This window comes from Pteropus medius, unplaced genomic scaffold (assembly GCF_902729225.1).
Source record: "Pteropus medius unplaced genomic scaffold, Ma_sr-lr_union100, whole genome shotgun sequence".
Lineage (NCBI taxonomy): Eukaryota > Metazoa > Chordata > Mammalia > Chiroptera > Pteropodidae > Pteropus > Pteropus medius.
In genome coordinates this window covers 15,084,985-15,100,253 of record NW_024346667.1, presented here as the reverse complement: position 1 = coordinate 15,100,253, position 15,269 = coordinate 15,084,985, and the positions used below count along the sequence as shown (strand labels likewise).

At 34.7% G+C, this 15,269-nt stretch overlaps 1 protein-coding gene across 2 annotated transcripts in view; it reads left to right on the top strand.

Annotated features, from left to right (window-relative positions):
* The window catches only part of GALNTL6 (polypeptide N-acetylgalactosaminyltransferase like 6), an 886,098-nt gene that overhangs the window by 309,040 nt on the left and 561,789 nt on the right, over positions 1-15,269 (top strand). For both annotated transcript variants that reach the window (XM_039876118.1, XM_039876119.1), the window contains exon 3: positions 5,093-5,201. In XM_039876118.1, coding sequence (XP_039732052.1) covers positions 5,093-5,201 — 109 coding nt within the window. The remainder of the gene's footprint in view (positions 1-5,092; positions 5,202-15,269) is intronic.

Below are 15,269 nucleotides of genomic sequence, written 5' to 3'. Positions count from 1 at the left end.
ACAGAAAATTCAAGGCCCAGGCACTGCTGTGAAGTTTTTGAGAGAGTTTTGGCTGAATAGGACCCAAGTTGTCCAAGAAGCTGCGATTGATAAGGTGCAAGCATATGCAACCTCTAAGAATGTAAAAGAAGTACAAATCTCCGTTGGGACTTTGGGGTTTTGGAGGACTTTTATTCCCCATCTGGCATAGTGCCTCTATCCCTTATACCACCCTGTAAAGAAAAGGTACAAACAGGACTGGGGATCAGAGCAGCAAGCTGCCTTTGAGAAGACAAAAATACTAGTGAAACAGATTGAAGCTCTGGGCACCTCCCAAGCAGGGCTGAATTAGATGACCTTTGACTTCATTAAGTATGAGTTGGGCACTGTGGCAGAGACAACAGAAGGAGAGAGTGCCCCTAGGATTTTGTTCCCATCTTTGGAAGGGAGTAGAAACTCAATATGCTCCCACAGAGCAACAGCTCCTAGCAGTGTACACAGTGCTCCTCCAGGTAGAGCCTCTCCTGGAGGCACAGCATATCATGGAAAGAACTTGCCTTCCTGTTAGGGGTGGGTTGAGAACAGGTTCCATCGACCCACCATTGCCATGGCTCAAAATCCCACGTTGCTTAAGTAGCATGCCTGTTTGCAGAAAAGGAACGCCATCACCAGCCCAGTGTTTCTAAATTCTAGGCCCTGTGGGGTATTTAGGTCCTCCAAATGCTGACCCTATACCTGTGGCAGCCTCTGCAGCCTGTAGAGAGGAAGTGGGGGACATTCTCACTGATATTAGCTCCATTTTCATTCATTCTTTCAAAACAAGCTATGGAGACAGTCTTATAGATAATTTTTATAAGCACAGTAGTTGTACTGTTTCAAACTAAGATGGCTGTAGTCAGGGCAGCCTGCCCACGTGGACTGCAGTTGCTATTCAGCTCAGCACTGACACCACTGGAATATAAACAGGAATCAGCTGCAGCTGCCAGTGGGTTGAACTCAGAGTGGTTTGGCTGGTGATCTCTCCATTTGCACTGATAGTTGGGCTGTTCTAAAGGGATTAACCCTCTGCCTGGACAATGGGAAGCCGAGGGGTAGATGATTATGAATAAAGCCTTGTGGAATCAGGATATGTAGAAAGATTTTGAGGTTTGCCTTGCATGAGCCCGTGGCAGTTCTCACTGTGGTCTTCCAAGTCCAGGCTTATAAGACAGTGACACTGCCTTGCAATCGGGAAGCTGAAGTCTTAGCTCATGTATGAGCCCTAGCAACTGACCCTTCAGTCGATACAGCAGAGTGGGTGCTTAGTAGTGCCCAGGTGGGATGCCACATTGCCAAGGATGCTAGATTGCCCTTGAAATAGTGATAAGGTTAATGTATTAATGGCGTGCTTTATGTTTTCTAAACAATGCCCAAGGCAACTGCCAAAGGTGTCTGGGGCCATTCACCAAAGTTCTCAACAGGTTGGCAAATGATTATATTGTCCTCTTCCCTCTGAGTGAGGGTTCTAAATATGCCTTGGTTTGTGAGAACACTGTTTGGCCTAACACAAATTTTCCCTGCTGTCATGCAAACCAGGCTACCACCAGTAGGGGTCAGAAAGCTGAGTACCATGTATGGGTACATATGCTTGTCAAATAGACAGTGGCTAGGGATCACATTTCAAAGGTCATGATGTGCAAGACTGGGTAAAAGAACCTGACATTGAATAGAGGTCCTATCTCCCCTATTACCTACAAGCAGCAGGTTTGGTAGAAAGGAAAAATGGAGTATTAAAACAGCAGATTGAATTAAAGGCAAAATGCTTTGGTTGGCTATACTAAAGTACTATCCCAGGCTTTAAACCATTAGAATGACCAGCTAGTAGGGCTGGTTGCCCCATATGCCAGACTGAGGACCCTGCCAATACACTCAAGACCTGAAAAGTATGAAAGTCAAAGAAGACTTCATCATTGAGCAATGTTCCATGTTGCTGAGAGCACCGAGTCCCATTGTGCCTGGGAAAGACATTGTCTACTGGAATTTGCACTGAGACACCCCACAGGGATGGGAGAGTTACTTTGTACCCCTGGGTAAAAGGAAACTACTCAATCTCCACTAGGACCCCATTGTTCTGCTGCAAACCAGACCTATTACAATGCATTTGACCAGAAATGGAACACACACCATTGAGAGAAAGGAGAATGTGGGATTCCTGTTCTGGCATGTCCTAGTCACAGTGCATCTCTTCACACCTGACAGTGCTGCCTCACCAGCCAACATGGTGGTGTGCACAACCAAGTCTAGCTCCTAAAGGTCCCAACCCCCCTTTCCTCTAGTCCAGGTGGGCACATTCTGTTTCCCACCAGTGCGATCATCTGGCTGACATCTTTGTCACCTCCATTGCCTGGAGGACACTATAGGACATATGGAAGCCATTACTTAATTCAATCAGTAAGCTTTGAATGATAGCCAGCAAAGCTTGACTTTACTGAACACTGAAATGTCCTTAATGAGAAAGCTGTCCTCTAAAATAGAATGTCCACAGACATAACTACTACCTTGAAAGGAAGCACCTGTGCCATTATCTAAAGAGAATGTTTTATGTTCGTACCTGAGGAGTCTGCCAATATGTCATCTTGATTAAACCAGATGAAGATATAAGTAAATGCCCTGATTGATCTAACACTCAGCCTAGGGGACTTTGTAAATCAGTGGTTTGGATCATGGGATTCCTGGTAGACAAAAATGTTACTTACTTTGAGCATAATTATCTTACTCTGTGTTTCTCTTATATGTGCCTAAATTGCAGTCAGATAGCTACCAAAGAGCCACCTCCATGCGAATAAAACCCCTTGCTGATCATGCAGGGTTTGTTGAGAAAGATGCTGTGGAGGGGTAAAGTGTTGGAGGAAGTCATCAAGAGGATGTGACCTCTGGCCGTCCCATGAGCTGGACTCCAGATAATCAGAGGCTCCTCACTCCCTCCCCTTGACCTTGGAATGTATGCCCCACCCACCATTCCCACAGTAGGAATTGTTTTCAGGGACCTAGCCTTGAGAAAGTAAGGTGTTGTTTGACCATCTGGACTGAATAGTGACTGAACCCAGTTAAGGCCTCTGCATAAACTTTTAAGATTCTGGCAGGTGGGTGTGGAGATCTACTTGTCTCGTGACCTAACAAGACAAGCCTTGTGTTTAAGTTCTCTTGTGTATTAAACTTGCCACCTACCAATCTGGAGTGATCTGTGTGTTTCTTTGGTCTCTCCCTGCCCTCTGTGTATCAGATCAGTTTGCAAACCACTAGGTAACCAGAGAGAGCTTAATTATTTGGAGTTTACACAACAATATCTCCATGTTTCATGTCAAAACTTATTTTTAAATTATCTATTTTAATCTAAAAGTGATATTTATAAAATGATATTATCTAAATCAGTGAAAGAGATTTTTATTACTACTCAGTACTTATCATTATAAATGCACGCCTGAAACAAAACATGAGTTTTACATTTTAAAGTTATTTGACTATTTAAAACTTCATATAACTGGATTTTAGTAAAATTTCTAATTATAAAATTAGTATCAATTAGAAAATATGCATATTCATCTAACGTTTGCTATTATACTCTAAAAATTGTTTCTCTCATTTTCTTCTATTTTTACTTTATTCTTTTCTGTTACTTTTCCATAGTTTTTCTTTCTTATTTTCCTTTTAAATTTTCTTTATTATCCTTTATTTACCCTTAATAAATTTTCTTTATTATATTGTATAAACTCACCATCATCCTTGAATATTTAGTTCTTTGTTCTTTTTTCTGAATGCACTATTGTTATAAACAAATTCCTTCAAATATATAGATAACAGTCACCTGATTTGGAAAATCTTCCCTTTGATTTTAACTACTTTGTTTTTTTTAAATAATAACTCCATTTTTATTCTTTCAAAATAAGTAGATCCCTTAAAAGCTATACATATGGAATGAAGGTAGATAATTTTTTATAAGCACAATAGTTGCACTATTTCAAATTAATTAATATGACATTTCATTTGCTTTGGAAGGGATCACAGAATAAAATTTCCTCACTGAAATTATTTATCTTTTGTTTTATCTAAATTGAAACTTTAAAAAATGTTTTTTTATCTTATTCTATAGCTGTATTATTTATTTCCAGAAATGAACCAAATAAAAAAATATGTGAATATGAAAAAATTTCTTTTACATTTTCTTGACTATTAAGATTGTGAAAATAAATTTCATTTAAACCATTTTTTATTATAAAAAATAAATACTGTAAAAAAAAGAGTAGCTTCAGCAATGTACACAGAAGAAATTTTCAAGTTGACATTAGAACATACTGGGTTTTACCAAAGCATAAAACATACATTGTGACTACAGTTGTTGAATGGGTGATAGTTTCAACTATAAGCATAACCAGGTACTATACTTTAACAGAAATTTAGATTGAAGACAGTATTTACTAGTTTTTAAAACTATAATTTTGATCTTAACGGAATGGGTGCAAGTCTTGACTTTGCCACTGTGATTTAATTCATTATTTTAGTTCTCTGGGCCTTAGTTTAATTGACAGAAAAATGGAAGTTTACAAACAAAGACTATCATAAAGATTGAACAATCTTTTATATACAGAGTATTTAACGTAGTACCTGGCACATAGTGAGCATTCAATGAATGGTTGTTAATGTTATTATCAGGCCATTCAAATTAATCAAATTCAATCAAAATTAACGAAACTTTACAAGTCACAAAGAAAATTAATTCCATTTAATACCAAAATTGGTAGCATTACTAGTATTTATACTTTGGGCAAATGAAAACATCTAGGCTTTTATGCTCAAAGAAGGTGATATACTGAATTATTACCATCTCCAAATAAAACACAATAGGAAGTGGTAAGGATTGTGGGTAACATATGCTCTTATTTTATAAGCTGAGAAAAAATTTTTTAAAGTGTATATTAGTCTGGTCACTAGCAACAGCTTTCTTTTCAGTATAGTTGGAAGAATCACTTATTCAACAAATATTCTTTGATTGCCTATTATGTGCCCGGCTATGTTTACCTACCATGCAAAAGGAAATACCTCCTTTTTATGCTCTGAATACTTTCCTTTTCCACAGACATTTCCACTGGGCCTGGGAGATGGGCAATTCTATGCATGGACAGATGGTTTGAGAAGAAAAGACTGGCATGACTATGAAAGCATTCAAAAAGAGGCTATGCGCGCAGGTATGGAGTTCAGCGTAAGCCAAAGTGCTACTTTACTTACTGCAGTGTCTCATTTGTCACTTACAGGGTCTCTAATTAGTATTTCTTCTGCACACAGTAAGGTATGTCTCATGGGGATACTGAAGGTCAACACCAGACAGAACTAAAACAATTTCAAAATTCAGAGAGAAACAAATGATAAATGGTCTTACAATATTAGTTGAAGAAGAGGTCATTAAAGTTTTAGAAAGCTATAGTACTTTGTATTTCCAATCTACTTTTTAATAATTTCTGGAGGTATCTTGAGATTTAGCAATGAGACTTGACTTAGTAGACATATTATCTTAAACTAGATTCACTTATTAGGCCTGGGGCATGTTTAACCAGCAATACAAAGTACTAAATGGGGACCATGTCCTAGACATCGGCAGGGATACAACAGGTTGCTGTATCACAGGAGCCAGGGACCCAACTTTGGTGTTACTTGGGCAAACGGACAAGCAGTTAAACATAGTTAAGTAGGTCTGTATATGTGTAGTAGAATTCTCATCTTGAGTTAGAGATGGAGGAAACATTTTACTTCTTGGAAAAATTAACAGGAAAAAGCAAAATTTTCTAGAAGTACTAAAGAATTAGGTTGCTGGAAACAGGATTCAGAATGCTGAATAAGTAGAAATTGAATGAAAGTGAATACCATATTGATAGGAAGCCCATATTATACTATTTGACCAAAGGAGCTCTAGTTCTTTTTTTTTTTCATGGTGAGGATGTCACAGAAATAAAGAAACTGTGTTTGGTAGAGACATCTGAGCAGCCCCGAGATGCTGCATTCCAGTTGAAATCAGCAGCAGAACTACGAGCAGCCACAGTGTGACGTCCTCCTGGTCAGCCTTCCTCATAACTCGTTCTGTCAGGAAAACGGGAGTGAGGACATCTAAACAGTCTTGAGGTTGTTCCAGGCTGTGAAATGTTCCGAGCCCTAAGTCAGGTGTGGTTGATGTAATTATAGCCTTCTTTCATTTTCTTCTCTTATTCCTTTTTTCTAAATCATGCCACCTCCTCCCCTGACGTCATTAAAGCTCCTCTTCCCAAGGATGTTCTCTATTCCTCAGAGAATCATTCTCTTCCAGGTTTCATTGACTTGCCACCTTGGCCTGACCCCATGAACAGTCATGAAACAGCATCCTCACTTTTGGAGCCCTCTTATCTTTTTTCTCTATTTATTTGATCAGCCCTATATTAATCAAACCATCTGTTCCTCTTTCTAACCACAGGATGTTAAAATATTTTGAAGATGTTTACATAATTTAACTAACTGAAGCTGCCAAGTGTTAATAATAATAATAATAAAATAAGCTAAAATTTATTGAATATATGCTTCGTACTAGAGTTTTACATATGTATTTCTTTTAAGCCTCATAATGACTCTGATAAGTTTTATTATCCATAATTTGTTAAAACACTAAATCTTTAAAAATGTATCTATTAAATTTTATCCAGAGTCAAACAGCTAATAGTTTTCAGAGCTAGATTAAAAGCCAGGTCTTATTGTGCTCCATTATACCTCAGTCTTGGACATTGAATAATAATATTTGGGCAACATGAAATAATGACAAGGTCACATATGCGAGAGAGACACACATTCTAGCTTTTCTACATTTGATCTGGGTTAAGTGAAAGATCAATTTGTCTTTCTGGTAGTCTACTTTGCAGAATTGCTATAAGGATTAAAGATAATATACTTTAAGTAATTGGCCAAATATCTGGACATACTATAAACTCGACTAAAAATAACTGTCATTGTTAATTCATCAGTTACTTTCACTTTACTTGGTATGCCTACTCTTTGCTTCTGCTGATGAGTTTTGGTTACAAAATCCAGAACATCACATTTATTTCTGCTTCATACTACCCTTCCTGCCTCCTGGATACATGTCTTTTATATCCTCATTCTCAGTTGGGTCAAAGGAAATTGACTTCAAAGAAAATTGGCAATGTAACAGATTTTCTAAAGTGCGAATTTTCTGTGGGATTAAAAAGCTTTTTAAATACTAGTATGTTGTATGGAAGATACATGACAAATACAATAAACTATAATTCATCATTTTTTGAACATTATGAAAATAAAAGAAGTAAACACATACAAACACACATGTAGGTACAGAGTCAGATTGATTTTCTAATGGAAATCAAACTTTTGCAATTCTGAATTTAATGTCTTTTTATTTATTACTGGATCTGGCTTGCTAATATTTTGTTTGGTATTTTGAATATTTACTTATTAATAAATATTGGCCATGAATATTTTCTTTTCCCTCATGGACTCATTGTCAGGTTTTGGTGACAATGTAATGATAGCTTCATAAAATGACTTGAGTAATACTTCCTATTTTTCACAATTTGTAATTACCAGTTCTATATTAGAATTATTTATTAATAATTATGGAAATCTTGTGGGTGAATTATCTGAACCTGGACTTTTCTTGGGCAAATATTTTTAACTACTGAGTAAAAATGCTCATATTTATTTAAAAATTTATTCATAATGTCCTCTTAAAGATTTCATAATGTCCACAATCCTTAATGTTGTTTAGTTGTGTCTTTATTCATTTTTCTTAATCTATTGCACTAGAAATTTGTCAACTTTATTAATCATTTCAAAACCCAATTTTTTACTTGGTTTATATTTTGTATTTTTTCTCATTGATTTGGTTTTGTATTCATTATTTCTTTTTTCTGACTTTCACCATGTTTTTTTTTTAATTTTAAAAATTGATTCATGGTGTCTTAAATTTAGTCTTTTCTACTGTAGAATAAGCATTTGGGGCCCTAAATTCTCTCCAAGTGCCACTTTAAGTATATTATACTGCTCTGTGATCCAATGTTTTATATTCATTTGTTAATTTTTATTATTTTAATTTTTAGTTGTGTTTTAAAATGTCTGGCCTTCTTAATACTGAAATTATCTTAAAAATATGAAAATCCAGAAACTGCCTTCTAATGAAATCTCAACAACCTTTATAAAAGTATATTTGCATAAAAAGCAGTATGTATTTTATTAAATGGTTTGTTAGTGTTTTTATTAATATTGATATTTCACATTTTGTTCTGGCAATTACATCCTTATGGTATATTTGGTAATTTTGAAATATCAGGTATCTGAAATAATTTTTAAAATAAGTAAGTGGAATGTAGAGAGAGAGGGGGCAGATGAGTAATGAAGAAAAGAAGGCATTGGTTCTATCCTTGAGGAAATGGAGATTTCTTGAATTAAGTAAATTGAAAAAGAGCAACTGAAGGCTAGGTCCCATGACCTATAGTATTAGGGTTTTTTTCCAGTACACCTGTGCCTTTACAGTTAGAGCAAATTAAAGGGATTCTTTTCATTTGTTAGAAGAATTCTACCTAATAATCAAAGAAACCCAGAGTTTTTATTATTTCATAATCTTATACTTCTTTGTTGGAGATTACCATTAACCAGACCAATTTACCTACAGAGGAAGAGTATCCAACATAGCATTTCAGGGTCAGGAAGACTTCCTGGAAGAGGTGAACCAAATTTTCAAGGATAAAAGCATATCTTGATATTAGATAACCTTTTATTTTCTTCAATTACTTCTATGATTTCTCTTTCTCATGATTTGTTACTAACACAACCATATACGAGGGATTTTTTTTGTGTATGTGATCCCATTACATTTCATTTAGTTAGTTTTGTGTCATATGAGAACTTATTGACACTAAATTTCAGGTTTTAATGGTTTGAAATTATAAATCACAAAACTTATAATGATTATTCAAATTATTTATAAAAAATTAGGTGGAAAGAACTGAATTATGGATTTCTTTGATGTAATATGAAACACAATAGATCAATAAATTGGTATTGATCTATTATTCAATATACATTGGGTATAATTGTTACAGCGAGCAGCTAAAGAGCCATCCAGCTGACATTTCTCTATATACCATTTGAAAAAAATGCCAATATATTTCTGAAATAATGTTAAACTCTGCCTGTGGCATTTTCATGAACTATGGATATAATAACGTGTGCTGAATATTAAGAAGAAAATGCCATTAGTTTAGGTAGCTGTTTCTTAACATATGATGTTCCCTAATTCTCATAAAATCCTTTTCTAAGTGGTAAAAACATAATTTTTAAGTCATCCATTTAGAGTGGTACAGATGTGTGTACCATATGCACATATGCACATGTGATTTATGAAATAATTAATACCACTGATCTATATTTCTAGGAAGCACTTATTTTTAGTTTTGAAATTTGAAAATTTGTTTTCAACCCTTCCTTTTCTTCTAACTCAGAAGATTTCTGGTGTGTTTATCACTGGTTTTAGATTTCGATATGGGTCAACTCGATATAAAAGAAAGTAGTTTTGAACTGTTCTATTTGATCTATTTCTTTGAAATAGGTTATATCCTCATATAATTATAATTAATTCATGAATTCCACTATGAGTTTCAGGAATCCTACAATTTATAACTAACTTTTCATTACTTCCATTTGTCTCATAATTTTAAATATCTAAGATTTTTATTGAGACTTGTCATTTAATTCATTTATTATTCACTCATTCAACAAATATTTTAAATGCCACTATATTTGAAATACTGCTGTAAACTCTGGAAGAAAAAATACACAGAAATGAAGTACAGGGCCTCTTGAAAAGCATGCAGCATTGTTGGAGAAACTGTCACTGTTAATGATGCCATGGTCATTTGGATCTAAATCACAATCTTTCTAGCCTAAAGAATTTCAGTAGCCTCCTAACTGATCTCCTTACTACATAGTCAGCTGTCCAAATAGCAGCCAGAGTGATCTTCTAAAAATAAAAATCAGATCTCTTCACTCCTCTGCTCAAAACCCTACAAAGGCTGGTCATCATATTAAAAGTTAAATCCATTCCATGATTATGCGATCCCACATGGTCTACCCCTGACACATGTCTCTGTCCTCGTCATCTACTGATTAATGTTCAGTCTCTCCACTGGCCACACTGTCTTCTTTGTTTTCCCTCAAGCATGCTAAACAGGTCCCAGTATGTTTCGCTAGCTGCCTAGAATACTTGTAATCCATATCTTCACAACCCACTCTCCCCTTCATTAAAATCACCAAACCTTCTTAGATGTGCCTGTCAATCACAATATTATGTAAACAGATATAGCTTGCTTTCATTCACTCTATCTCTTTACCCTGCTTAGCTTTTTTTTTACTGACAATTTGTACTTCTTAATCCCTTTATTGTTTTCACCCAGTTTCTCAACCCCCAACCCCCTTCCCATCCAGCAATACCGTACTTAGTTTTTATAGCAATTATTTTTCTGTCTGTATGTATATACATAGGTATTTTTTTAATGAGTTAAAAATTTTATGGTTCCCTGAAATATAATCTCTTGCCCAAGGGCTCTAAGTCACAACATTATCTTGAATCATTTGAATTGGGCTTTTGAATAATGACACTGCTGTTTTAGGAATGTATTGTGAAAACCTGACAAAATATGGTTGCTATTTGTCTTTTCTGAAATTGCTTCCCAGGCCCTCTTAAACCTCATGATCCAAGTTGCTAAAGGTTCATACTAATTGCTGTTAATTTTCATAGCAAAACATCTAAAGGGTATGAATCAAAACACGATTTGAGAGGTAGGAATGTACAATTTTTTAAATGATTAACAGTATGCTTTCATAAGTTCCTTAAACAACAGCTCACTTTAGTGCTGATCAGGGACCCATTTTGCTCTTAAATGTCTTTATTCTGCATAATCGAACAAGGTTGCCAACCAAACAGAATGGGAAACAGAAATGTGCTCCGTTTGGGAGAAACCGTAACTTCTTTGCTTTCAGAAAGTGAAAAATGATTGTTTTGCTCTAACTACAATGGCTCCTGGTCACCTTTTATCGATGCCTCATGTATCTTAAAAACAGTATCTGGCATCTTTTTCATTACTACCAACAATGAATTATTAATTCAGTACAATTTATACACCTATAATGTGCTCTCAATAAGTTTTATGAGATTTGTTGGGAGGTGGTCAACTTCGGGAAGTGTTACCATAATAACATTCATTATTATTCACTAGATTAAAATTACCTTTTAATGAAATATTCCCTTTGACAGTCATTATATAGTAATAAAATGTAAAATGGAAATGAAAAGATTATGAGCATTCCGTTAAGGTATATTATATGTTTAATAATAAAACAAAATTTAACCGAAACTGAATTGGATGACAATTATCTAGAAAATAATTTCTTCAATATTACAGTATGAAAATAGAAGTGTTGAAATAGCTCAGATTTAAATCAGTTTTTATTCAAAAATAAGGTAAAGTTAACTTTAAAATAATTCAATTTAACTATGTGTTGTAAAACTTGGAATACCTCCCTCTAGAAATATCACTTCCTGTGGGCAAGTTTACATGAGATTAATTAGTCTTACTTTTCTCACCAGTAGCATGTGGTTTAATGATAACATCTGTCATGCAGAGTTATTTTAAGTGTTAAATAAATTACATAATTAAACTATCTGAACTATAATATATGCTCAATAAATAGTTATTTGTATAGCCACATAACCCTGGCCCCTATGCCTATATGATAATAACTTGAATCACCTGCCAAAGTATTTGTCATACCTTCAAATCTAGCCGGTTAACACTAATTCTCTCAGTATTTTTCACTAGAGATTTTATATTTACTTGTACTCCAAGTAGAGCTACCTGCCTTTACTTTAGGATTCATTATTACAAAACAAACATTTTGTGAGCATCTGCCCCAAAACTGTTTTCCTCTAAGTATTGTATTTATATTTTTGTTAAAAAATCCCTTTTATATGTTAACTGTGATTTTCAATATTTTTTCTGACTATAAATGTCCAACATTTAGGAGGAGTCCTATGAATAGATAACTCTCGATTATGAAAAAATTAGGAAAATGTTCTGCTGAACAAAGATATACGGTAAGAACCAAGAAAGAAAAGATGAGAAACACCGAATAAAGCAAAGGAGTTGAATCTAAATGGATCAAGTAAACTAAGATTAAATTGACTTTATGCCTGCCATTCATTTTCTTGAAGTTTTGTACCTAATTTTGTTCTTTCCAATTTTAACCATTTCCAGATTTTAAGTTAGTGTGAAGTATGAAACTGTATTTTCTAGCAGCTTGCCACACAAAAAACTCTGATAGCCACTATATTTAATGTTTATAGCTCAACATCAATGGCAATCTTTCTGCTAATTGTAGCTCTGATTTTGAAACTCCATGAAGTTAGGTTTGCTATTTTTGCTGTGGCTCTGCTTTTTAGTTGGAATTAAAGCCATTCTTGCATTTAGTGTTACACAATCTAGGTACTTACATAGCCTATATAAGTTTTAGGAAGAAGAGTATAAGAACTAAAAATAGAGAATACATTTTGATGACTTGCCACTCTGATGTCACCATAATGATGTTAACAAAGTTTTTGCCACACGTTAATGCTGTGATGACCGAGAGTTTCCTGTGATTTGGGGGACTGTAATTCATTTGAGCCCAATTATCATTAAGGCATTGTATCTTAGGCATAATTCATAGAAATGCAAATGATTATTTGAACCTCCTCCAAAATTCATATTCAGGATCTGGCACAAGTTTATTAGTAACGAGTTCTGAGCCATCTTGGCTTCATTACCTGATGAGTGCTATAGAGGAAATGTGTGTGTTTACCCACTAGGGAGGGAAAAGTGCCAGAACCAGACGCCGATGGCAATGCTTCCCAGACAAAGACTTCAAAACTCTAAATGCTAGTTTGACTTGACTCTCTTCGAGTAAGTCACAGTGGTTTTTGAGCAGTCTTCATTCCAGAGGAAAGCAGTTGTACCTTCTGACACTTTGTAGTCACAGACACATAACATAAATGGTCCTCAGGAATACTAGAAGCTTAACAAGGAAAATATCTCTGCTCAAAAATGTATATAAGAAACTTGCATTATTTATAAAACATGGACATTATAACAATTGAAAAGTAAAATTTAATATATAAAGAATTTAATTTATTACAGTTTGGTTTACTAAACGAAGTGACCAGAGAGCACAAGGGACTTAATATTATCTGGCATTTAAAAATGACTTGACTTTCCATGGTGACCAATGGAGCCTTAGGGATGGAAATTCAATACCAAACTAGAATGACTAAAGTAACTTAATAGATATTGACCTAGATAACAAACTAATAGAATTTATTAGTATACATCAATTAATATATATATTAGTAGTAGAATCCACTCATACATATAATTATTTTATCTTGTTTTAAGGAATAATAATTATTAAGGAATAACTTTTGAAATTAAAGCAAATGTCTTTTAACAAAGACATTATGGATTTATAATCATTTTTAGTTCTTATGTTTTATAACAAAAGAAATATTTTCATGTAACAATAAAATATTTTTATAAACTTCTGGCATATACTCTGCAAATATTTTTATAACCAGAACGAAGACGTTAAATATATTATCCAAATTTGGAAAGTCAGTGTCATACTTGTGACAAAGACTTAGTAGTATTTTTTACTACAAATTTTATATCATTCTTTCCTTTATGCCACATTTTCCCTCATTCCATTCTGTCCATATGCATAGTACTTTAACATAAGTACGGTGATTTTTTTTGCACATTGTCTCAATGTTTTTCATAGAAACCTTATAAAGTAAGGATGGTCAAATATTACTAATAATATTTTAAAACAAAGATACAAATTTAGAAAAGTGATTCTGCATGTGATCTGTGTGATTTTATTCATGTGAGCTTTATACATGTACATGTATATATGATATATATGTATATCAAGTGATTATATATGCATGCTCACACATATAAATGCTCAAATTAATGCCATAACTTCAGTGAATTCTGAGACTATTCTGTCTTTGTAAACTGCTTTTTCCTATCTCTTTTTTGGCTTTCCTTTGACCATTTGCCATTTGTAACACATGTAATCTGGATTGCCCTGTGCCTTATCCACCTGTGTGTATAATGGACACCATATTAATAGTAATAACTCAGTTTCTCTGACCTGCTCTCCACTAGGTAGAGACCCCCTAGTCTCCTCTATACAACACTTAACCATACTTCCAAGATGTTTGGAAGTCTGCAAGTTTACCAAACACTAATGTCCCTATTTTTTTACTCTGTCCACTGTATTGACAACTGATGGTCAACAGCTACTCCAGGTCAGCATCTCACTGCCACCAGCACTGGGATCCCATCTCCAGTGCTCCCAGAGAAGCACATCATCATGACCCTAAGGCATTCTCCTGCATTTTCACAGCCCTCCACCTGAAGATTCCCTACGGAAGTGGCTGGGGAGAACTCCTTTCTTCCTCTACTGTCTTGTACTTTTTATCCATGTACTATTACAGCTAAATTGCAGTTCACACTCTCAAATATATCCTCATACAAAACAGCTCTTTCAAACAGTTCTGTCAAAAGAACTCAGCTATAAGTTTCTAAAATCAAACCAGGAATTGATATTAGGTAGACACCAACTGGCTGTTCTACACACTCCACCCCCCGCCCCCATGCCCCCGATCCACTGCTTACCTGGAAACAATGCAAATCTGTGAAAACCCTCAGGAAAATAAATTTAAACCAGCAGATGCCTCTAGGCTGGTTCATCAGATGAGTTAAATCTCACCACTTCGAACAACCAGACTGGAGCTGGGACTCCTCACCCCACACCCTACCCCACCCCAGTAGATATATATGTAGCTATAAATATAAATATAAGTTATATGACTCTTCTTATTTTCCTTTTAAATACACTCTTGTGTTAAAATAAGCAGGCATGCATAAACTAGTCAGCAGTCTAAACCATTATAAATTGTATTTAATTTATTTTTAATCAAAACTCTAATATTATGAAAGTATTAGTAAACCAATGTTGAGGAATGATTTTTCAAGATCAAAAACAATGTTATGGAAAATGTTTTTTAACCACTAAAAAAGAGCAATGCTACCTCTTTTTATGAAAGAGACTTGTCAATTTTTTTAACAATCAACAAAATGTATTTAACAATGAACAATACAATACTT